This window comes from Mustela putorius, unplaced genomic scaffold (genome assembly GCF_011764305.1).
Source record: "Mustela putorius furo isolate JIRA1106 unplaced genomic scaffold, ASM1176430v1.1 tig00000228_pilon_pilon_pilon, whole genome shotgun sequence".
Lineage (NCBI taxonomy): Eukaryota > Metazoa > Chordata > Mammalia > Carnivora > Mustelidae > Mustela > Mustela putorius.
Window position 1 is genome coordinate 1,540,450 of NW_025421322.1, and position 24,845 is coordinate 1,565,294.

At 51.7% G+C, this 24,845-nt stretch overlaps 1 protein-coding gene across 1 annotated transcript; it reads right to left on the reverse strand.

Moving 5' to 3' along the window:
• Positions 1-2,129: 2,129 nt before the first annotated feature.
• Positions 2,130-20,922, reverse strand: GDF6 (growth differentiation factor 6). The gene is made up of 2 exons (XM_045077959.1): positions 20,066-20,922; positions 2,130-5,314 (listed from the first exon to the last, which is right to left on the reverse strand). The coding sequence occupies exons 1-2, from the start codon at positions 20,898-20,900 to the stop codon at positions 4,350-4,352; spliced, it is 1,800 nt and encodes a 599-aa protein (XP_044933894.1). The 5' UTR covers positions 20,901-20,922; the 3' UTR covers positions 2,130-4,349.
• Between the last annotated feature and the right edge of the window lie 3,923 nt (positions 20,923-24,845).

Here is a 24,845-nt window from a genome sequence, read left to right on the forward strand (position 1 = left end):
GAACTTAGGAATCATCATCTTATAAAGTTTAATTTATTAGCTTTACCTGGAATGGTTTACATAGGAAGGTTTTTCTCTTAGAGAAACTTGAAGAGCTTTAAAAGAAAAATTAATATAGTAAGTTGATAAAAGCAGTACAATATTTAAAGCAAGTTTATTAACTAGGTTTATAACCAGAATTGATTAAGGGAGATTGATCCATTCAACCTGAGGCGAGGAGACATAAATCTAAGCCTCTCTTCAAAGTGCTTGTTAAAATGATTAAATTAACAAGCAAAATAGGATTTGTAAAACGATTCATTCAGCATATTTACTGAGTGTGTGCTGTGTGTTGGGCATTCTTCTGGGGGCAAAATCAAGGACAACAAACTCTTTATGGGGCCCACATTCATTAAACTTAAGAGCTTTCGAAAAAAGCAACTAAGTCATTAAATGTTTTTGCTTTACTATATTGGATATTAATTTTTAAAACAGGTCAGCTATAAGTAGTCTTTTCAAAATATACCCTAGGGGACATCAAAAAATTCACACTGGCAAGGCTCTCCACTCACCCTGTACTACTGGGTCCGAGATCACATTCAACTCCTCAGATTGTGGGTGGCTTGAGTGTTGGATCTTCCATGTTGTCTTTCCCATCACTCACAAGAAATCTGAGTTAACCAAGATTCTTTTCTTAACATGCAAGTGTCTCCAAGGCTAAGAAGCTAGGAGATATTTACATCTTCATGTAATTCAACCAGATTGTGTTTCCTCTACCATCTGAGGGAAGGAATAAACTTTCTGATGGAGGGAAGAGAGGAAAATAACTTTGGGGCTGGAAAGACTTGTGCAGAAAAGGGAAATCTGGATTTACCATGTAGGGCTGGGAGTCCCCGGGGCAGTCGGGAGGCTGGGAAATTGGGTGAGGGATATAGAAAGAGTGATGGAAAAATGCAAAGAATTCTCAACTGTTTCAAAATCTGCCTCAACCCCAGGAAAGAGAAGAGGGAGAGCCTCTTTTTTTCTTTCCCAGGTGATTATCTGTTCCCCAAATCCAGAAGTCAAAGTTGCTTTATTAAAAAGTTCCATTTGGGTAAATAAAGCTTATGCAAAATGACCTGGAAATTCAAACCAACATTGTTTCCTCAGGAAAACGTTTCTTGGTTCTACACAGAGGCCTTACAACCAGTCTATTGAAACACAACTTATTTGTAAATTGATCATTATTCTGAGAACCTGAACTCACAAAACCACACCCAGGCAGTTCCAGAAAACTGCAGACTCTACAGACCTCCAGCAATGACCTAAAACTCTGGGTTTCCGGAGGCGAGCCAAAGGGAAGAACTCACTAGCTTTGCAATCCCTACCTGTACTTCAGCTTCCCAGCAGTCATATATCCCCAAACCGTAAGTGACACTGGTGGCCTTGATGACAGCTCACCCACCCCAACACACCCCACCCCGTGATTGTGACTAACTGCAAATTCCCCACGCTGACATTTCGGCACCAGGTGGAGAGCAGGTAGACGATGTTGGGGCAGAACTGGGCAGTGGTTAACACCACAAAAGGTCCAGAGTCTGAAAGAGCTGGTTTAAAAGCTAAGCACCATACCCTGGCCGGCTGACTGCCAACAGGTTACTTAAACTCTCCCAGCCTCAGTTTCCACAACCCCGAAGTGGGGATAAAAATAACACCTACCGCTTGGAATTTCTGACAGGTTTGAATGAAATAATGCATGTACGTCATTGAACCTGACATACAGGGAAGGCTCAGACTTGTACAGCAAGTATAAGCCTAATTCACAGCAAAAACAGAGAAAGAGCGCATTATCTTCTGCTTGCTGTATGCCATTCATGTGAGCGGGAGTTCCTGGCAGCTTGGTTGGCTTAAGTGATTTACAGCTTTTTTTCAACATTAAAGAAACCAGGAAAATAATCCAATTCTTACTTGGGGTCTTGAGATGCTGGAATGAGTTACAGGCTTATCAGCACTGCTCTCGAATAGTTGGCAAGGATTTGGCTTTAATCTGGTGAGGGAAAATTTCATGAAGACTCATGCCAGAGTTATGAATAAAAAGTACAATGCTCTCAGGGAAGGACATTGAAATCATGAGTGCTTTTTCAGACATACAGTCCCATACTGGACCAAAATACCATGGACAGTAGTAGTTCCTCGAGAAAAGGGTTCTTCCAAATAAATCCATATAAACCAGGCTGCGTGGTTAAGGGGGAAAATGAGTTTAATAATAATACAGTATTAGATGGAGTATCATCCAGGAAAAGTGTACTGTAAAAAAATGCTTTGAATATAAAATCGACCTCTGATAACTTTAGTGTTGTAATACTTGTATTATAGTGAGGTAGACAGTTTAAAAAAACTCTCCATTAGACAGACTTAAAATTTTGTAATAATATTTAAGAAAATGATAACATTATGAAAGAATGAAATATCTGATTAATGCTTAACTTTGTACAACTCGAATATAAACTTTAAAAATATTAGAAATTATAACATTTGAGTGCATATAACGTTTGTACATTACGATGAATTGCATGCTATCCACTTTCTCTTTGCACTTTCAGTCACCTTAAATAAACAAATATATACAGCCTTAACAGAACAACAGTGCATCCAAAGCAAATGTGCATTTTAAATTATTTCTCCTGGCCAAGTCTTTTTTTTGTTTACTTAGTATTTTATATTAGCATTTATTATCATTCTCACCCTTTCTTGGACAGTTTGTAGTTCTCTGAACCAAACAAACAACAGGTTTAGATTGAGAGAGCAAAACCACTTGGGAAAAACAAAAATTTTCTTTAATGGTTGGTACAAGTTCCCTTATGTACACCATTTCATGGTCAAAGATGAGAAGGAAACAAACTCTGCAAAGGGCCTACTTATGGACAACATTTGAAAATAATACTGGTGCAGGGGGTGGGGGGAGTTTATGGGTTCAACAATCTGGGAATGGGTATTTAATTGCATTGTGCTCTCTCCTGCTTCCTTCTAGAAGATGAATTCCACCCCTGCCTCCCTCCTCACTGTCTCCCACCCGGAGCTCAATGTAACACTTTGCTCTTTTCACAGTTTCTCATTACTAAGTTTTAAAAACATTGCCTAACTGGTAATTACAATCTGAAACAATTCTTTTGGGGGGAGCCCTGGGCTATTGCTGGTTGGTAATCTTTCAGGAATGTTAGAAAGAGGGGAGGGAACATAGATGTGAAAGAAATCTCTGGGCACAGGGACCAGAGTCCCCTTTCATCCTTCTCTTGACTGCTTCTGGACTGGCCCCATCTCCCCATCCTTCCAAGGGGGCCACCCCCTCCCCTCCTGACTTCATCCTCTGCTTCTGGGCACATTTCCCCTTCTCTGCACCTCTCTTATCTTAGTTATATAGCTTCCCACCCCTACTTGCTTTTTTTTTAACTGGAAAATCACCTTCCCCTTAAAAGGGGATGTCTGAATTTTGGCAGACTCTGCTTAGAAAAATCAATTAGAAACAGACACCACAGAAGGGGTTTTCCTGGGTTACCTCCATCCTGGTTCATACACCTCAGTGTCAGGCCCCCTCAGAGGCAGGCCTTGTGGTTTCTCATTATCCTTCGGGGTTCCATTTGGACTCATTCTTGTCATTCCATCCATACCAGTTCCCCTTTCCCCTACAGAAAAAGCAACAGTAAAGGCAGTGACCGGAGCCCCCTCCAGTGAGATGCGGATTGCCAGCTCTCTGCACTGGGAGAGGCCAGGGCCCAGTCAGTACAGGAGCAAGTTCTTCTAAAGGCAGGGCCCTTCCTGGCTTTCCTATTCTCGGTGCTAGTTCCTCTGTTTGAACACTCTCTGCTTGGGAGGTCACAAGGCACAGGCTATGACATGGCCAGAAAAAAAAAAAAAAAAAAAAAAAAACCACCTTCTTTACATGGGTAGAAAACAATCAAACCAAGACGTGGTCAAAGGTGATTCTTCCTCCCACACTGTTTCTCTTCTTAAACTATAAATTTTTCAATCCATGGAGCAGTTGAGAAACAGGTATGCGTCTCCCTGCCCCCCACCTCCTATCAAAACCTGTGAGGCACACAAGGAAATCCAAAGCCACGATAATAAAGGAAAAAACAAACAAACAAACAAACAAACAAACAAACAAAAACTAAATAAATCCTCCTTGGCTTGTTTTTCCTGGGTGGCCAGGCAAGGTGTGAAAATCAGTGTCTCCCTCTGGGCTGGCAGGTGGAAGGTTCCGGGAAGGCTGAGCGCCCTCCTCTCCCACCCGGCTGCCACATCCAGGCTGCTCCCCGACCCCCGGCCTCCTCCGAGGCCTCCTCCTCCTCCTCCTCCACCTCTCTGCAGTCAGGGCGGCGGGGAAGGCGCCGCTACCTGCAGCCGCAGGACTCCACCACCATGTCCTCGTACTGCTTGTAGACTACGTTATTGCCCGCGTCGATGTACAGGATGCTGATGGGAGTCAATTTGGTGGGCACACAGCAGCTGGGCGGGGTGGAGCCGGGATCCATGGAGTTCATCAACGTCTGGATGATGGCGTGGTTGGTGGGCTCCAGGTGCGAGCGCAGCGGGAAGTCGCACACGCCTTCGCAGTGGTAGGCCTCGTACTCCAGGGGAGCGATAATCCAGTCGTCCCAGCCTAGCTCCTTGAAGTTCACGTGCAGGGGCTTCTTGCTGCAGCGCAGCCTCGACTTCTTGCCGTGCCGCTTACCGTGGCGGCTGGCGAAGGCCGTGCGCCGCCGCCGGCGGCCGGGCGAGGGCAGCCAAGGCCCGGCGTCCGGGGCGCCCGACGGCGGCGGCCACGACCCCTCGGCGCCCGCGGCTCCGGGGCCCGCGACCTCGGCCGAGCCCAGCTGTTCGCGCATCTCGGCGAACAGGTTCTTGCGCTGGGATCTGGTGAACACGACGAGCAGGGCGCGCTCCTGGGGAGGCCGCACCCTCCGGCCGAAGCCCAGACTCCGCAGGTCCGGGGGCGGCGGCTGCTGGGGCGCCGGCGCGCGTGCCTCGGCCTCCCCGGCTCCCGGCTCGCCCCACGCGGCCCGCAGCTCCAAGCACAGCTGCTTCCAGGGCTGCTGGCGCAGGCCCTGCCACACGTCGAAGACTTCCCAGCCGGCCCGGGGCGCCCCCTGCGGGTCCAGGGTCCGCGCGTCCAGCAGCAGGGGCGACGAGCAGGGGAAGAGCTGCACGTGGAGCGGCCCTGCCGGTGGCCCCCAGGGCGCTGCGGGCGCCTGGCGAAAGAGCCGCAGCTCCGCGCCCACCAGCTCTTCTTTGTCTGAGAGCGTGGACACATCAAACAAATACTTCTGTCTCCGGAGAGGAGTGTGCGAGAGATCGTCTGCGAGATAAAAAATAATTACAGTCAGTTTCACTTAAGGGGGAGATCAGCCCGGTGCTCTGCGGACGCCCCCGGGAGGAAAAGGGCGGGGAGCGGGGCAGGCCGGCTGGGAGTCCAGCTCCGCCAGCCGGGGGCCTGACCACCCCGGCTCCCCGCTAGGCCGGTGCGCAGCTAGGAGATGGGGAGCTCCCCACCATCACCACCACCACCACCACCCCCGCCCTCCCTGTCAGCCCGGGACTCCGAGGGCGGAAGTCGGTGGCTGGTGGCTGCGGGAGAGGCGGCCGCGCCGGCAGCCTCCCGGGTTTTCCCCCAGGAGCCTGCGTAACCACTAATGTGCCCTTTGTGGTCGTGGGACTGGGCCGCGCTCCCCCTAGCCCTCGTTTCGGCTGGCTAGCTCGTTCTCATCATTCACGTCTCAGTTCAAATGTAACCTCCTCACAGAGGCCATCTTCGACCACCCTGATCTAAAGTAGCCTCCCTCGGTCACTATCACAGGACCCGGGTTTATTATCTTAGGGGCACTTAGCACTATCTGCGACGACCTCGTTTATATTTGTCTCCTTAGTGGTCTGTCTTTCCCAGCAACACCCTGCCCCACTGGCCCATAGGAGCTAGGACCCTGCCCTGTCCATCCTCCTGCAGCCGGTACAGCTGTGCCTGACCTCGAGTACATGCTGGTCAGTAAGCTGGAAACTTCCAGAATGGTTATTCTCACTCTGGGTGTCCCTTGTAATCATCCAGAGACTTGAAAAATTACCAGTGCCAGGGCTTGCTCTAACCAACGGAAACAAGGTCCCTGAACAGAGCCTGGGTACTGGGTTTTTGCTAGTTTTTTGTTTGGTCATTTTGGGGTTTGTTTTTGTTTTTAAGCTCCAAGATGACTGAAGATGCAGCCCTAGTTTAGACTGGGGGAACGTTGCTGCCCACTAGACACTTTTGCTGAAGTATTTAGGCCCAGCACAAAGCTGATAGAATGAGGGTCTTCTGTGGGATTGCTTGATTCCTTGCTTTTTCAAATTCACCATTTTAACCACAAACAAAAGAGCAACAAAGTTTTCAGAAGGGGGGAGTAAATGAATAAACACACACACACCCCAGGCATCTATCCATTGAGAAGATCCTGCAATCAATGAGAAATACATCAGTTAGCAGAAAACCTCAAACACGGTGACCTTCTCCCCTCCACCCACCCACCCAACTTGAAATCTTGCTTTGCAGCTCATCTTGAAGATTAAATTTGGGGTTACAAATAAGAAAAAGAAATTTACGGAACATAATTGGGGGGGTAGGGAATAATAGGCTTTTAAAATCCAAGACGAATTCTTTGGGACCAAGGCAAAACTTGACTTCTTTTTTGACGCATTTGTGCATGAAACCAACCCCACTTCAATGTGCAAGGCGGAAAGCTAACCAGATTTTCCTGGGCTGCCTTCTCATAAAATATTTACAACCCAGCAAATACAAAAATCCCCAAAGCCCCCAGCTTTCCCCAGAAGCTAGTAAAGTTTGGTTCGATTTCAATAGTAAAAGTGTCACTGGGTCCTGGGTCCGACCCTCACTGCCTGTCCAGATGTAGCCCCGGGGTACTGGACCTGGAGCCTCAGCCACACCCAGTCCCCACTCTGGGCTGACTGCGACGCTGGCTACCTCCCTCGAAGGCACATGTCCCAACCTGAGATCGAGCTGTGGGAAGGGTTAGAGAGGTGAAGAGGGAAAAGCTGCTGGAGGCGGTTGATTTATGGAAGCCAAGACCTTCAAACCGACCAGGGTCACATTAAAATCAGTGGGAACTCAGCACACTTTCTTCTCCTCCTTTAAAGAAACCTTCATCTGACAACCTTCAGCCACCACCCAGCTCTCTGGACCTATTGCCTTAGGCTTTACTTTCTTGCCTCTCATATTTCTCACTCCCAAAACTAAGGATGTAATGAGAGGGACTGAAGGCATTTGCTGTACCAGCTAAGTATTGGGAGGGCTGACAGCTTTCACCCTTGCTTTATCCACAAGCACAGACCAGTTCTGTAAGGTAGTTCCCATTTTGCAGGTGGGAAAATGGAGGTTTGGAGAAATGAAGTTAATTACCGAAGGCTGGCCGCTAGTAAGTGAAAAAAGTTGAGATCCAAACTTAAGTCTATTTAATTCCAGAGTTGGAGCATTTAGCCCCTAAGCCCCACTGCCCCCATGGCCTCTCCAATAGAGTGCGCAGGTACTAGAGTTTAAAAGCAACCAGCAATGGCTAGGGGATGAAGGACGGGGGATACAGTCCAACCTGTATTTGCAGAGCTTGCTGGGAATCAAACATGGATGCCATAAGGAAATCATTTCCATCTCTGCTTACATAACTCTTGAGACAGTTTGTACGGGCTGGAGAGCATAAGAAGGAGTAATGGGTCATCTATTTATTTCTTTCTCATGAAACATAGAGCAATCCGCCTTCTTTGGTTTTTACTCTTTAAAAAAAAAAAAAAAAGAAAGTGTGGGCTAGTCATGGTTAGTCTCTACTCACATTTCTCCGGTCCCCAAGAATGGTCAAAACAGAGGAAAGCCTCTGTAGAAAGAGGACTCTGCTGATTCTGCAGCCTTGGGATTTCTGAGGATCTTTCTAGCAAGACCAGCCAGCCTGTATCTTTCCAAGGCTCAAGGAAAGGATGCAGATGGGAACTTCAGTCAGTAACCTGCGCCCTTCTCTTTCCAAACTAGCTCCAACCCACCGGCTTAGCAGCACCCACAGGACTGTGGACAACCTCGACCAAAGGTCCAGGCTTCCCAGGTGTGTATCAGTGGTGTAGATACACTCTTATAGATACATAGGACATAGCACTCTTATAGATACATAGGTGTAGATACATAGGACAGACCTATGAAGCAGCTGGCCGGGCCCTTGAAGGGGACTATTTGGACAAGGGCTCTATGGTTTGGGCACCACAGTAGCTCTCAAGGCCACTAAACCTAAAGGGCCCTAAATCTGCAAGATCAACGTGACATCATACAGCATCACTATTTGTTAGAAACAGAAATTCTCTCAGGAACCAGAGGTTTGTAGGAGCCCAGAATTTGCATTTGTCTTAGTCCCAGGTAATGCTGATTTGCTGGTCTGGGATCCCACTGTAAGAACCACTAATCCCAGATGAGCTTGTCCCCTTGGCTAGGGCACCATTGGAGCTGGGGCAAAACAGTGTCCTTCAAAACACAGGACCCAGGGCAGGGTCTAAGGCGGTACTCACCAGAACCAAGTCACTACTTCTCCCAGCTCCTTTTTGCACCCCCCCCACAGTCACCCCTCCTTTTTTTTTTTTTACTTTCAGCCACTTGTACTCTCACTGGGTCTCTGCGAACTCTAATCCCTAATCCCTTAACAGAGGGTCCAAGAAAGTGGCTACTCTGCGTGGCTCTCCTACAGACCACATTCCCCACCTGTCTGGACCTGCTCTGGAGCCATGCATCACAGAAATAGCCCAGAGGAGGCATCCGACCTGGGGAGTGCAAACACCACCATTCCCTGTGACCCTGAAGACACTCTGCCTGCTGACCTGGCATCAAAAAGCCTGGCTCTGCCACCAAGGCCACCTGTAGGTAGAAAACCAGCCTTCACATTCCATTCCACAGGTCTCCTCTCCCATTAAGTCCGGTATAAATAAGGTCTGATATCATCAGATGACTCTCTCTCCTATCCCCCTCCCTAGAAACATGCACCTTTCATTGGGTCTGTGGCATTTTATTTACATCTTGGAAGTGAATCCTAAGCTCTGGGCCTTTATTTTGAAATCAGTCAGTAATAAATCGTGGGAGATTTTTTATTTTGGTCTTAATTTGCATGAACCGGGTTTGTTACCACTTGGCTCAAACCCAGTTACCTCAGGACTTGTTGAGTAGTAGAGGGAGGTACAGACCTTTCAAGTTACCATGGCTGGATTTGCCCTTGTCAATTCTCCCAGGTAGGTGGATGCAGGAAGGAGGGGGAGGAGAGAAAGAGAAGGAAGAAGCAAACCATCTGCATATTTGAAGAAAAGTCTTCATAAGTAGGTCAGCCTTTTTTGAAGTAAGAGCAAGTTGGCAAAAGGTTGAGGTGAGGACACCTCAAATATGCACACCTCGTATGGAATTTGATAAACAATTTTAAAAAGAAGCCAATGAGGACAGGAGAAAAAGAACGAGTCACTTGCAAGGCAGGGACTGTAACACCCATTTAAATGAGAAAACTGGCCTAGGAAGGTAGAGTCATCAGCGCAGGTTGGAGCTACAGTGCTTGACTGGAGGGAGCTAAGAAACAAACCCTATCAGGAAAGGAAAAGGATGCTCATGGCACCAAAGACCAGACACCAGAGAACCTGAGTCTCAGGAGGGCAGCCTCAGCGACAGACATTCAGCGGCCGCAAATGTGCCTCCAGGGTCCCCCAGGGCTATCCCTGCTGGGGCCACCCCTCCAAGGTTTTCGAAAACCCTCAGCTTCATTTGGTTTGGGGCGAGAAGGTCCTGCACTGCCTTTTTTCCAAGACATCTCTGAGATATGCAGGCAGCTTGAGGTCCCTCTTGAGAATCCTTCCAGGATTTCCTGTCACTCATCGCCCTGAGGGTGCCCCCGGGGCTCCAGGTCTCTCAGAGAGCTCCTCCGTGCGCATCAGGCTCCCATCCTTTGAATTCTCAGTGACCCTGGACAGCAACTCGCCAAGTGTCTGGCAGGCCTGCATCCGCACCCGCCCGCCACCTCTCCACGGGCCTCGCCCCACATCCTCCGAAGACACACATCCTGCGACAAGGCAGTGGCTCAGAGAGCCGAGATGATAGTGGGCTTTCCCACGCCCACTTCCACAGGTGGAGGGATCGGCACCCGTTTACATAGAAAACTCCCAGACGTCTTCGCAGTTAAGCCTTTCCCCCCAACCCCCGTCATTTTTGAGCCAACAGCAGCACGCAAGCTTCTGGGACGCGTCTTTGCGGTAGGCACATGCTCCGGGCTTTGATGGGCTCTGTCCCCGAATCCTCACCACGGGGTGTGAGGCCTGTTCTAGCGTTACGCTCATTTATAGATGAGGAAACTGGGGTCCTGCGAGGTATCTTCACTTCCCCCAATGTCTTGCAGCTACTGAAGGGCAGGATCTGAAGGTCTTAGCTCCTGTGCCCTCCGACCCGCGGCCACACCCTCTTCCAGGGCTCTGATTGGGCGATAGTGCAAAGAGGGAGGGAGGACACGCGACACACGTGTTTCACCAATGCCATCAACTTCTGGCTAACTGGGTTCCCGCAGGATCTTCTCTTTTCTTCCTTCACTAGAAGGAAGAAGACTTCCACGCAGGGATTTCATAGCTAAATTTGGAGTCGCTTGTTCCCTAGGTCACCCAGCTTCACCACTGCCTTGAGGTGGGAAAGTCTACAGGTTGGAAATAAAGTCGGATGTACAGGATGAGTAAAAATGAACCATCAGCCCTCTCCCCTGGGGTGTGAAAGCCTAAGAGCAATCTACGATCCAACGATTACCCCCTCCTGGGCCACAGAAATAACCTGACCATCCCCTTGTATTTTTTCCGCCTGTATTCTTGTCCTGAGTCCTGCCTCTGTGGAGATCTGGTGCCAGCTGCTGAGCTCGCTAAGCATCCTCACTGAGGGGCAGATTCAGGAGGCAGTCCACACAACTCAGCCTCTACAGGGTGCTCTGGCTTGACCATCCAGAATAAAAATCATAATAGCAAACAGTGGTGTAGCAATTACCATCCGCTGTGCATGAGCTGAATTCTCATTAACTCATTTAAGCCTCAAAACTGTGGAAAAGAAAAGGATATCACTACTATGTTCATGTTACAGACCAGAAAGCTTAAAATACAGATTGCTGAATAGTAATTTGCCCAAGATACTAAGAGGTAGACAGGACAGTCTTGCTCCAATATCTGTGCCACCACCCTGGATATCCTAGCTTTGATCTGTGTTTGGTAGAAACCCTGAGAAAGTTCCTGCTCTTTCAGGCAACCCATGCTTGGGGGAAAGGCATCAATCTCTGGTCCCCTAAAGAAAATCACTTCCTAAACAGCAGAACTGAGGAGATGTTAACAATTGAACTTTTGAAAGAGAACTTACAGGGAAACCATTCTCTCATTTACAAAATGAAGATAAGGACAGCCAGCTCACAGAGTCACTGAAGGAGAAGCAGCAAATGAGAGAAAGAGTAGGAAAGACATTTATCTGAAGACGTGTGCAAATATTGGTTACTACTGACAACGTGGAATTAGCACAAGAATCTAGAGTCTAAGGGATATAGATTTGAATCCTGACCTGGGACCTTGCATACTCAAGGTCACATAATCTCTCCCAGCCTCCTTTGTAGAATGGGAGAGCCATCCCTCACTGAGTCATTGGAAAGGTCAGAGTCAAGGCACCCAGGGCCGGTGGGACATGACACACAGAAGCACCCAATGAATGCAGTCACTCCTCAGCATAACTACCTACATCCAGGTAGGCAGAAGACGTACCTGTCCTCCTCTTGGCCTACTTTGTGGACAGGCAACCCACTTATTTCTGCAGGATTTCCAGAAGTGAATGAAGGAAAGGTGCTGGGCCAAGGGGTAAAGAGAGAAACAAGAACCTCCAGTTCCTATCCACCTGAGGGTTAGTGAAGGGGTTGTGGCCTCACTGCCATCAAACTGATCCTTCTCAGTGCCTTATGTCATAACGTCATCCACTACTGAGGTCTCTCTCACAACTTCCAGGTGAACAAGCAAGCTCCAGCCAGAACCTTATTAAGGACAGGTCCCTCCCTGCAGTTTCCCTCCTCTGTGGGTTCAGGGCCAGCACTTACCCCAGAATGTCACCCTCATCCCCACCCCAGATTGGCTCTGTGGACAGATGGTGCCTCCCCACCTCCTGCCCCAAAAGGGCTCCACAATGAAAGGTGAGGACTGGGGCAAGGAGACTAACCCCCAGGCCCCTCAGGGTTGCATCCCTGAGATGGTCAGACACATTTGGCAGGGAGATGGGCTGTGGGAATGAATGGCCCCTTAGGCTGAGCACAGGGCCCCATGCAGAGGAATTCGCCTGAGAAGGCCCAGTCAGTCCATAAGTGTGTGTGTCTTCTCACCACACACTCACCCACCCAACTTTTCTCTGAATCTCTTGGCTTCCCCAGTGTTTTCTCCAATAGCATGCCCTGCGTTTCTCGGCTTCCTTCCTCCTTTCAAAAAACAGAGAGCCCCAAGGCGGGTCCTCCACAGAACCTGGAGAGGCACGTTGTGGCAGACCGCACTGTCCTCCTTGCAAAGAGCCTGGGCCTTGTGAACCCCACATGATTAAGCAGGTTTGGTTGCCTGCCTGGATCCCACACAGAAGTCCCAGTGTTCTCACACCAAGCTCCGGCCCAGCCAGTGCTGGATGGAGGGGAAGGAAGTGAGGGAGGAAGGGTGGCAGGGGAAGGAAGGGAAACCCCAGATACCACCGGAGCGAAAGGCGAACTTCCCATGGCCTGGGAGCCTCCGGACAGCCTTCCGCGGCAGTAAGGACCAGTTCTGGCAGGAGCTGAAGGCCAGCCCTCTCTCCTGAACACTGTGCACCCCCAGAAGGACTCCCAAGGTGCTTCAAGGAGATTCTTTCGTTTCTCTAAGATGAAATGGATTCATTTGAAAGTGGTGACCAAGAACTTAGTGTGAACCCTGGTGGCAACACGTTCTTAGAGGAGGGTTCAAGAACCAGTGATTGGAGGCCAAGATCAAGAACTCTTTGCGGGGGCGTCTCTTTTCACTGAAGTCTTACTCCTGAGCATCCAGAATCTTAATTTGACACCAATGCAAGTGAAATCCAAGTGGAATGGTACCATGGCCAAATGCTGCACCCGTCTCTCCCCACCTTTCCCAGGCGTGCCCATGTCCTCTGAAGGTCACTGCCTTTCCCTGGGAGCTGTGCGTGCAGGGCCGGATGGGGTGATGTGCCAGTGCCGCTCTTGCTGCACTGCTCACCAGTAGGGTCACTGAGAGCCCACTGGAGCCACACAGGCCCAGGGTCGGAGGGGAGGAGGAAATGATGCCTCCAAGCAGCCTTCAGGGTTAGAAAAGGATCGGGCCTTCTGACTAGAGAGTAGATCAAAAGTAGAAAAAAATGTTCCCATTTTATTTGGTTTCTCCTCCCCGACCAGTTCTCAGGTTGCAGGAGCAGAGAGGGGATTCAAATTGGCTCGATGTGTGGACAGGAAAGGACCTCAGTGCCCAGGGGTCCTGCGCCTGAGAAACTTCAATGGTGAGTTCTTTAAAGAGTTGGGCCGGGCGCGGCTTCTGAAGAAGGAATAGTGGAAACCGCGCCGCTGCGCTCACCTTGGGCTGACTTCTGAACTAGTGTCGCAGCAAAATGAGATTCGCGGTGGCAGCTGTGGACCGTCGTCTAACATCATTCAGTTTCCCTCCCACGGGGCGTGGGACCCAGACTCGGCTGGGAAGTGGGATGAGGGCCTGGAAGTCCGGTTTGCAAAGCAGGCGCACGGATTTTCTTTGGTGCCTACGTTCTTTCGGGAGGACAGGGGAGCGTGTGAACCACGGGGATCCCAAACCTCTCCGCGCTGCCCCCACTTTCTGCTGGGCTCGGTAAGCTAACGCCGCTTCAGACTGGGCCAGAAGCCCGCCCTTCTCCTCGCCAGCACGCCCACCGCCGCGTCCCTAAACCGAACTCCTCCCCCAGACACCCGGGCCATTGGCAGCGCGGCGCGCGCATCTTCTGGAAAGCGGGCCAGCGCGGCCAGCCGCTCTTGGCCAGTCCCTCCCAGCGCCTGCAGCGACTCACGCCACGCGCACCCACCCCTCCGCCCCCAGCAGCGCTAATGGACTGTCCTTGAAGGCGGAGAACAGCAACCCTGGAACCCATTAGGCCGACGAGGACCTATTTAATTCCTGTAAACAGAAGACACCACTTAACCGCCATTGAGCTTAAAAATAAACAGCCAGGGCTTTAAGAAGGGCGGGGGGAGAGGGGGAAGGGGCCGGCAGGGAGGCGGTTGGTGCCAAGCAACGAAAGGACGCGGAGGATCCACATTCCCGCTGACCGCACCTCGCGGCCTCGGCTGGGAGACGGTCCCCGGGTCCAGAGAGCATCATTTGTCCAGGGTTAGTCCATACCCGACGATTTATTGAACTAATGTCCCTCACTTTACTTAAAAGCCCCCAGGGATCATTGTTGGTGTGCTCTGCGCCGTTTAGTGCACGCAGCAGTCCTGCCAGGAGACAGTTTTCGTTCTGTCCTATCATATCATCTGTCTCTCACCTCTGCGTCCCCTTCTTTTCACCTCCCCCACACGCCTCCCCCTTTCAAGGAGGTGTGCGGCTGAACCCGGAGAACTCCGACTGGGCAAAAAACCAGTTGCGTTCGGACCTCCTCCTGTGCAATGCCCGAGTTCCCCGCGGGTTCCGGCTGCGCGCAAACTCGCAGTTCTTGGGGGCGGGGGTTGGGGGGTGGGGGTGAGGTTTCATGTCTTCATTCAGTTTGCGGAAGAAGGGATTCTCAAGGCCTGTCGTGGGCTGTGGCTTAGATGACTTTTTTTTTTTTTTTTTTTTTTTTTTTTTTAATGTGGAGAAAAGACAAGGATGTTTGAGCGCGTTTTTCGATCCCCTCCCCCACCAGCGACTCTACAGCGCAAACTCCCAGAGCCCAAGTGTCTCCCGCGCTGGGGAAAATGTTCAGAGCCCTTTTCAAATTAGCCTCCCCTGCAGAGGAAGCTCGCCCTGAATTCTGGCCCCGCTTGCACTCCCGCTGCAGAACGCACTCGGTGCTCTTAGCTCACTTGCTAAGGTGGGCCTGGTACGAGTCTTGTAAGCAACCCTTAAGGCCTTAGGGATGGGGGTGACAGTAACCGATATTGAACAAGACAATGGCTAAGGCGTTTCTGGTTTGTGGCCTTTAAAATGTTTTAATCATTCCAACCCGAAGAGAAGAACAAACTTCTTCCTTAAGGCTTCCTTCCCTCGCCCCAGGCCTTTTTCCAGGACCTTCCAGTCTACCCGCCCGACGGAAGATCATGAACCGGGACTGCAAACCCCACGCGGGCGCGCACGCGGGCGCGCTCTCACACGCACACTTGAATGCTCAGCAATCCTTTTCCAAGGCTGTTCCTTCTTTCCGGGGAAATAAAGCCTAGATTGGAACCTTCTGCCGGCTTCTTCACTTGGCCGTCTGGTCTGCATTAGTGTTTTTATAAGGGACTCAAACAAATCGAATACAAGGTCACCAAATAATTAACAGTTGTGAATTCCCTCCGTCCCCATTAAAATACTTCCCTGCTTATATTTCATTTTCCGTTTGCCAACGACAACAGGGTCGAGGCAAAAGCACTGCTGCGTAGATTACGCCACTCTGCGGCCCAGGTCCACCCAGAAACTCGCTCTTTTGCATAAACATGCTGTCCCAAACGAACTTCAATCGCGAGAGGCTTCTGCAGCTCTTAGAATATCCTCCCCACAGCACGGCTAGCCCAACTGTCCTGCCCTGCTCCCAGATAACCACCACCCAGAAGGTAAACCAAGAAGCCAACAATCAGCCATGGCAAACTTTCCAGTGATTCAATTCTAGGGTGTCAAGTTCCTCAAGGATGTTCCGATCTCGTTTCTGGTTTTTATCTCTTCCCTACTGTCTCCTTTCTGAGAAGGCTATTCTAACAACAACAGTAAACAGAGAAAAAAAAAATTAGGAGTCTTATTATTTCCAAATCATCTGAAAACTTAACTCAAAGCAGTATTCTTAGACTCATTTTGGTTTCTTCCAAAACCAAGGGGGAGGTCCCTCCCCCTTGTTGGAAGTATGTATCCCTTCTCACTCCGTAAAGGGAAAGTCGGAGGTTTGTTTCTCTCTTTCTCTCCCCCTTTTTCTCTCAGCCACGTTGAATTCACAGAAGTTCCAATTGTCTGCCTTTCCCAGGCCCCAGGGTTGGGGACCTAGGGCTCCAGTAGTAGTGGCCTTTTGATGTGCTAAACTGTAATTTCTCTATATCCAACCTGATCTATTCTGATCCTATAACTGCACCAACACACACCTGCACATACTTTCCATCACTATGGATTCAAAATCATTTGAAAAGCACAATATGGAGGAATATTTAAAGATCAGGGATAGCATGTGCCTTCACAGAGAGCACAAAGAGGAAGCAAAGTGCAACATGGATTCCAACCCTCAAATCCAAAGTTCCGCTCCAACTCCAAACTGGGTCTTAAGTAAATATATAAGAATATTAGACCGGGTGGGAAATCTGCCCTTCCGCTCCTTTTTCAAACTTCTGCTTCCTCGCCCTTTACCCTACCGGTGTAGTGCCATAATTAAGCATGCAAGATCTAGAACTGGATATGTGCTTTGCCGCTCTGTGTGACTTTCAGCAACTTGCTTATTAACCTCTTTGTCTTGCTTAATTCACCTGTAAAACAGTGCTTTCCCCAGGGGTGCTTGTTAGAATTAAATGAAATAATTCAGGTAACAGATTTTAGCACAGTACTTGGTATGCAGTAAATGCTCAATATATGTTGGTTAGTATTACCCCTGGATGTTTGAAGAGCAAATCGAGAGGAGGGACATTTAAAAAATAAAACTTTTAGTAAAGTCTCCCCAATGGCAGTGTGTTGGCGGAGGCGGGGGGAGGTGTCCGGCGGGGAGAAGGTGGCAATGGTGAGGTTATAGAGGACGTGCTATCTTTATGGACCCAAAGCGCTCTTCATTCACTTCCGACTGATTTTTAGCCCTGCCCACCCACTCTTAATCGCAAGCCTGAGAGGCAACTTTTGAGGTTCCGGGGTTCCTGGGTGAGGAAGGCTTTTTACAAATACTGTACATGAGTACGGAGTTAATGCCTCCAGAACCGGCTTCAGGATTCCTTCCATTTTCTTTGCTCCTCCCCCTTGAGGGTCCCCTGCTCCGCCAAGCCAAGCCTGCCGCACTCGACGGCGATTTAAACATCCCCGAGGCAAAGCGCCAAGTTAGCGCGGCAGGCCCAGCTCTCTGCTGGCCTCTGCTCTTTCCTCCTTGCCCCGCCATCCTCGGGGTGGGGGAGGGGACGTAGGCGGGTTTGGCGCGGTCCAAAGTCCCCACGTGAGAGGGGCGGAAGTCCTCGCCAGGAGCCGGGGATGCGCGGCTGGCGGGTCCCTTCCATCACGGGAGACTAGACACCGTTTGATGTGTTATGACATGAACCCTCAATTAGATCGCTGAGTTGAAACACTCCAATCAGGGGCCCGATGCTAAGCAAGCCCCGGAAGGTCCAGCCCGAGGTCACCGCCGGTGACACATCAAATCAAAATCAGTGAGAGGGAAAGTGAGGCTTTCCCTTTATCAAGCTGGCGCTGTAGCCCGCAACACAACCCCCTCCTCTGCGCGCTCCTTCCTGCTCTGGGCTCCGCACTCCTTCAACCCCGAGCGGCATGCGGCGAGCCATGCAGCCTTCCCAGTCAACTAACTGCCCTTCTTCGAGTTTTCTGGGAACCTGAGAGCGTGCAGGAGGCCGTGCCTTCGAAGCTGCGGTGCAAGTGGTCACTCCGCCTCTCCTCCGGCTGGGGACGGAGTTCCAGAGTTGAAGCCGACGTCTGGTTCTTGGTCGGGCTAGCCTGGAAACCTTGGCTCAGGAACAGAGGCCCCCTGGGCCTGGGCTCACAGCCAGTCCCTTTCCCCACCTCCGGCGCCCAGGGATGCCCAGCGCGGTGCCCAGGGAGAAGCTGCTGAGCAGACAAGGGTGAAGCGAGCCCGCGTATGCGCAGGACCTGAACGCCCCTCTCCTGCCTGCACGCCTCAGGCTTCCGTAGACACCTCCAAACAGCCTGCAGGGTCTTTTGGTCCCGAGCCAAACTCGCAGGGCGAAGCTTAGGAGTTAGGGGGTGCTTGCTTGGGGCGGGAGGGGCGGAGATTCTTGCCACTTACTTTGGGGGGAAAAGAAAACTTGCGCCCAACGGCCCACCAGCCTGGGCCTCCGGGATTTCCTCCCCTGGGAAAAGGCCTCTTGAGCAGTTTTCTCTGAGCTTCCTTAGTCCCTCCACTAGGGATGTGTAGGGTGGTCTTTGACTAGACTTTGACTATAAGGGGGACGGTAAACAGGATTTGGAGGGAGGGAGACAACCAAAGCAGGGCAGAGACTGTGCTTGGGGGGTGGGAGGGATGGGCGAGCTGCGCTGGCTGTATGGAGATTGGGGATGCAGCTGCAGCGCTATGAAGAAGCCGTAAGTATCTGCAGAGGTGACTTTAGGAGTCCTAAAATCACCATAAAATAGCAGGCGTTAATTTGCCGCACCGACCTTTCAGCAGCTCATGAACCTCGCTGACCTCGGCTGCAGCGGCGGACCCAGCGTGGGCTGGAACCCTGGCCCGCAAGGAAGGTGGCTACAAGGGTAGAGGCTGGGGTCTGAAGCCCGGGAAGAGCCCGGAGTTTAGGGGCAGTTAGCGTCCTCCGAAGAGCTCCGAGGGAGAGTGTACTCCAGGCAGGCGGGGAGGGACCAGCCCTGTCCTCCCGAACCCTGGAGCTCGCTGGTTTCCGAGCGACCCCACTTTCATTGACCTGGAAGTGGGAGGCGGGGAACTGGTCAAAGCCGAGAACCTAAGTCTGGGCAGGGTGGTGGATAGATGCCTTAATTTTTTTTTTTTTTTAATCTCCTCCTTCCTTTCTTCACGTCCCCATCCTCCCCTTTCCCTTTTTCTTTCCTTTTTCTCCCTTCCTTTCCTGTCTCCTTCCACGTTATTGTCTCCCCTCTTTAGGAACGGAGTTCCTCGTGCCTGTGCATCCCTCCTCAGTTTCTGGGACCAAAGGGAGCGCGAGGGTCTCTCGAAGGCATTCACCACGCGAACCAAGGCGGGTGGCAAGGAGCGAGTGCAGGAGTTTCCGCGGGCACCGAGGCTCGCACCCACGCACTCAGAGGGGACCAGGAACAGGGCCCCTGGGAGAAGCTCAGAGAGAGGGGAGATGCCTGGCTGGGAAAGGTGGATGAGCATATCCACGCACCCATATGGATAAGTACCAACAAATCCTTAAACTTAGTTGCCCTGCCCCTGTCCCTGACCCGCCCTGCCAGTTGCTGCCGCTGCCTTAGCAGAAATTACTCGGTCGCCTCCTCAGAGCGGCGGTGAGCGCGCTGCAGGAGCAAAAAGCGCCCAAGGGCGCGGGGCTCTCGCCCGGCTGATGATCCCCACATCTAGCGCAGGGAGGAGCTGAGAACCAGTGCAGCGGCTGGATCAGGGCATAGCCAGACGCCGTTCGAGGACTCATTCCTCAGACCTCGGGACTTGCAACTGCCGGCTTCCCCTCTTCTCCCACCCCTTCCCCCCGCCCCGAGCGGATGGGAACTCGGGGCTTTCAAAGGGTCACTCGCCCCGCGCGGTCCCGTCCCGGTCCGCCACGGTAACTAGGGCCTTGTACCGCGCACCGCGCACAACCCGAGACCCCCGTGGCAAGTGTGCGGTCAGTCCCCGCCGCGGCCCCTCTCCAGACCCAGTCATTTGCCTGCCACCTCCCGTCCTCCACGCTTCCTCCACCAGCCACCAGACGAGCGGCCACCGCGCTGCTTTCTGCAAAAGAAGGAAGGAAGAGAGAAAGGAAGGGAGAGAAGGAAGGAAGCGAGGAAGGGAGGATTGCAAACTGGAATAAAATGTGCAGCCGCATTCAGAAACTTACTGGGCTGGAGAAAAACAATTTAAGAAAAGAAAGGGCGAGGTGTCCAGAGCGGGAAGGGAATTCTCAAAGGTAGCCTCCTGCCAGAGCAGGAGCAGCGCCGCGGCTGCGGAGCTCCAGGGAGAGAGGAGTGGGGCATCTTCTTTGCCACTTACCTAGTCCCCTGTCTACAAAGCTAGTGATCGTATTAGCCGACTTGGAAGACTGGAAAAAGCTGGCGTTGATGCCCAGCTTCTCGGCGATGGAGTAAGTCCTGTAGATTGACAGCATGTACTCGTGGGGCACCACGCGTGGGCCCCTGCCGGGAGGCTCCTGCGCTTGAGGCTCCTGCGGCGGCCGCCGCCGGGGTTCATCCTGTGGCCGCGGTAGTGGCTCTTGGCGCTCCAGGGGCGCCCGGACCGTGGTACTGTCTCGTGGCGCCCGCGGCATCTTCCCTTCCTTGCGGCTTCTCATTCCCTTGGAGGAGCCCAGCTCCGCGGATGACGAGGAGGATGAGATGGAAGCCTGCTGGAAACCGGGCAAATCCCACAGGAAACTGATGAGGAAGACGGCCGACAGCAGGACTCTAGGAGTATCCATGGCGAGCGAGTGGCAGCGTCTCCCAGAGAGGCGGCAGCGCAGGGCGAGAGGGGCGCGGAGCGGCTGGACAGCGGCCGGGGCCCGGCTCCTCGCGCGGACTCCGAGTGCAAGGAGCCGGGTGCAGCCACACAAACTCCGGCCCTGCCACGCCCCCTCCCGCCCCTCGCCGGGAGGGGAGGGGAGGGGAGGGGAGAGGCGAGGAGAGGAGGGGAGCGGAGGGTGGGCGGAGAGGCTGGTGGTGCGGCCAGGAGGTGTAGGGGAGAGGGGCCGCGGTGTGTCGGTGTGGCTGGGAGACGCAGCGCCCCCGCGGGACGCGCGCGGGGTTGCCGGGCGGCGTGAGCACAGCGGGCCGGGAGCGTCGGGCGGGGGAAGGCGGGCGCGGCCGCGGGGCGGCGAGGAGGCCAGGAGCATCCACAGCGCCAGAGTCCCCCTCGCACTGTCCGAAGCTCGGTCCCCCCCTCCCCCGGGATGCCGCGCGGGCCCTAGGTCCTCGCCGGTCGCCTCCCCTGTCCCGGGAGCGTGCGGCCCCGGGAGGAGGGAAGCGGCGGCGGAGTCCCCCCGCCCCCCTTCCCCACAGAGACGGCTCCCGGCGGGCGCCTCTGCAGCCGACTGCGCTCTGGCTCCGGGTGGTGGTGGTACCTCCTTTCCTCGGCCCCAGCCTCCAGGCCGGCCGTTTGCTGCCTTCAGGGGCCAGCCCGGGGCCAGCGAAGCCTCGCGACGTCCCAGGCGCAGGGCCCAGCCCAGAACAGTCCCATTCTCTCGGTGGGGTCCCGCTCTCCACAAAGACAGGGCGTCTGTTCCCGACCCTCGAGGTCAGGCAAAGGCCACGAGTCTTTGGTGTCTGGATGGATGCTAAAAGCTGCCGCACTCTACTGCAGGCCCCAGCCTCTCTTCTCGCGCAATCCCCAGCCTCTTCTGACTCTGGCTTTAGCCGCTCTTCTCCTCGGTCGGCTCCCGGGGTCCTCTTTGCTCTCGCGGCCTGGCCCCCGCCTCCACGGCATCCCCATTTCCCCTCTCTTCTTTTCCTCCCGCCTTCAGTACTTTCTCCTTCCCAAGGTTCCTTCTGCATTCCAATCCTTCTCTCCCCAGCCTGCTTTTCTTCTCGCACTGCCCTCCCATCTCTGCCTCCCCACCCTCTCCCTCCGCGGCCTCCCCCTCCTCTTTCGGTGGACCCCTCCCTTTGCAGCTCTTCCCCAATCTGTTTCTCTTCAGTCCAGCCTCGCCCCATCACGAGTTTCCTTTATCTGTCCCCAGATTCCCCGTGCGTGTCTTCCCCGCCCACTGCCTCGCTCATTCCTGGGCCTGAGCGCTGGAAGTCAAGGCGGAGGGCTGCTTCTCTCCCACAGTGCTCTGTGCCCTGGAATGCTGTGGACATGGAGTCTCCTTGTTTATTGGGTGTCCAGCCACCAACCATAAAATGCTCTCCTTTCCTCTCCCTACAGCTCTGTGAAGTTGGCCTTACTGTTTTCACTTTGATAGATTTAAAAAATGAGACAGACAGGGGATAGATGACTTTTCCAAGGACACTCAGCCAAGAGGATATTCAGCCCGGACAAAACCCAGGGCTCTGTCCCCAAATCGTGGGTTCCCATTCCAGCATAGAAGAGTCTATCACCCACCCAGTATCCCTCATTCTTGCCTTTTTTTTTTCTTTATGGTTTTATTTGATCTCAGATGATTTCCTCCCACACTGCTTTGCATGTGTGTGTGTTCCCAGTCTTCTACCCCCCTCCCTCTTACTTTTGCCCTTTTTCTGTCCCTGCAGGGTCCACTCACCTGACTGCAAGGGAAGGAACTTCCCTGTCCCTGCTCTCTTCATGGCTTAACTTCCTTAATGTCTAGGCTATGCCTTCTGTCTTGGACACTAGACCTCCACCAGGTCATGGCAAACACCTAAGAGAACTTGTGTATTGGCAGAGTTGTAAGCCCTTTACATACATCATTTCACTTAATCTTCAAAACAGTCTTATAAGTGTTGTACTATCCCTATTTTACAGGTACGGAAACTGAGGCCCAAGGTTACACTGCTCCAGAGTCTGTGCTGGCTGCTCTCTTCCTCCTTCCCTCCACGGATGCCCCTGCGGAACTATCCCAATCCCATGTATACCCCCTAGTTTTGATTTCATGATTCGCAGGTTCTGATCTTACACTCAAAGGTGCTCTTTTTTCTTCTGTGCTTTAAAATTGTTTATTATTTCCTAAATTAACAACATAAAAGGAAATGGAACTGAAACGGGACAAAATTGTTTCTCAGATTCTTACTACTCCAACAAGTCACCAAATCAAAATGTTTTGATCTTTGTGGGTTTGCTTCCGTTCCTTCTTTATTTGTCAAGCACATTGCTTCCCTATCCTTGCTATCCATGGATAGATACCATTCTGGGTCCTGCCCTTGTCACTTAATACGATGCCCAAAGCATGTCTGTTGGCTCCTTTCTTTCTTTCTTTCTTTTCTTTTTCTTTCTTTCTTTTTTTTTTTTTTTTTTTTTTGTTTGTTTTGGTTTGGTTTGGTTTGGTTTTGTGTTACTGCCAAGTCCATTGTCCTTAACATCACTCCACTGTGCCCCTGTGCCCCTCTCTGAGTCTTCACCACCCCCCTCCCAGCCCACGCAGGACATCTCTGCCTTACCACGGGCTCAGAACTCCTTGCTTACCAGCACAAGCAACCTTTCCCCTCTGTCTACCTGTCACCCCTGAGATGCATGTGGCCCAGCCTTCTGGCTCCATTCATCCGCCTCCCCAATGTCACCCAGGAGAGCCTTCCTCCTTGTGGTCTCTCTCCATCCCTTCCCTCGGGGAAATGAACACTTGTGGTTTGTGTTATCAGTGTTTTAATTTCTATCAGGATGGAGTCTGGTTAATGATGATTCATGGTTTCAGAGCGTCTGTCCAATAAGAATGTTTCCTGCCCGCAGCTGTGGCCCAGCGTGTTCTCTCTTCATTTCGCTCGCAGCAATCATTATCAGCTACAAGTTATCGGTAAACAGGAAACAAAGTAATGAGCCTATTTGCTGTGGCTGGGGATCTCTGCACACTAGACCGAGCCATGTGCTAGCCTAAATGACACTGGGACAGGGACCACAAAGGATGTGGTCTGTCTTGGGGTCCAGGATGCCCCCAGGGCAGATACTCCTCCCTTTCATGGTTATCAGCCTCTGGTCTCTGCAAGGAAAGTGCGCTGCCCTTTGCCTGACCACTCGCTTCGCAGGTGAGCAAACAAACTTCAGTGGCTGGGCCTAAGGCCCAAATTCTGGTCAGTAGTCCAGTCGGGACTGGGCGGCAAGGCTTCTGACTTAAATATTTCCAATATTGTGACAATGAGCCATAGCAATGTGTAAAGCCTCATCTCTTCCTCCCTCACGAAATGTTTCAAATAGGAATTCACCCCAATGTTAATGAGGCCTTGCCAAGGACTTTGCTGTGTGTGTGTGTGTGTGTGCACACACGTGCGTGCGTGCACACATGCCTGTTACAAATAAAGACACAGAGAAAAAACTACAAGTGAACATATGCTTTCAGATCTTCTCACATTTTGAGAATTTGAATTATGATATAGAATTTAACTTTTCAGTCCAGTCTTTTATTCTCTCATAAGTTCTTGAGTAGTTTCATCTATGAAGAACCTTTAAAAAAGGCTGAGAGGATCTTGAGCTGAACTGAGGCCTGGTGTAGGCACCAGGATGGCTTCCCCTGGTCTTTCTGTCCTCTGCTGGATCTTTCCCCCACATAGAAGGCAATAGGAACCGCTGAGCAGTATGGTATGTCCTGCCCCCCTGTGGACAACGAGGGAGTTATCGGTGGAGAACCAAACCCCAAACCAGTTCTGGACTCAATGTTTACAGGAGCTTGCCAAGATGAGCAAGGGAGAGTGACATCCATTAGCATGATTTTAAGAAACTAGAGAGTCCCTAGGAGATGTGTGGAGCAGTCAACCACAGAACAACGGTACATGAGAGATAAGCCTGCCTGAAATATTGGACCCAAAGCAAAGAGCATTGCCTTGTTCCCATCTGAAATCCATGCTCCTACTATCTTCAAGTTATTATTTCATAGTTACCCAGGGACAAAGATTCTCTTAAAGAAATAAAGGAGTTTATCTCTTTTATTATGTCATGTTTCATTCAAGTACCACGCTGAAGGCAGTTTTTATAAAAGTGAATGAAGAGTTCTAACTTTTTGTGTGTGCCCTACCTGTAGAGGAGGTGACCGTTCTTTAAAGGTTCTGGAAATACAGTGAGGTGAAATATTCACACAAATGAAATGACTGCTTTTGTTTGAGGTACCGTCTTTAGAAAGTCTTACTTAAAATACAAATGCTCTTGACTAGGATCCCCAGTCATGGTTTATGACCTCCAT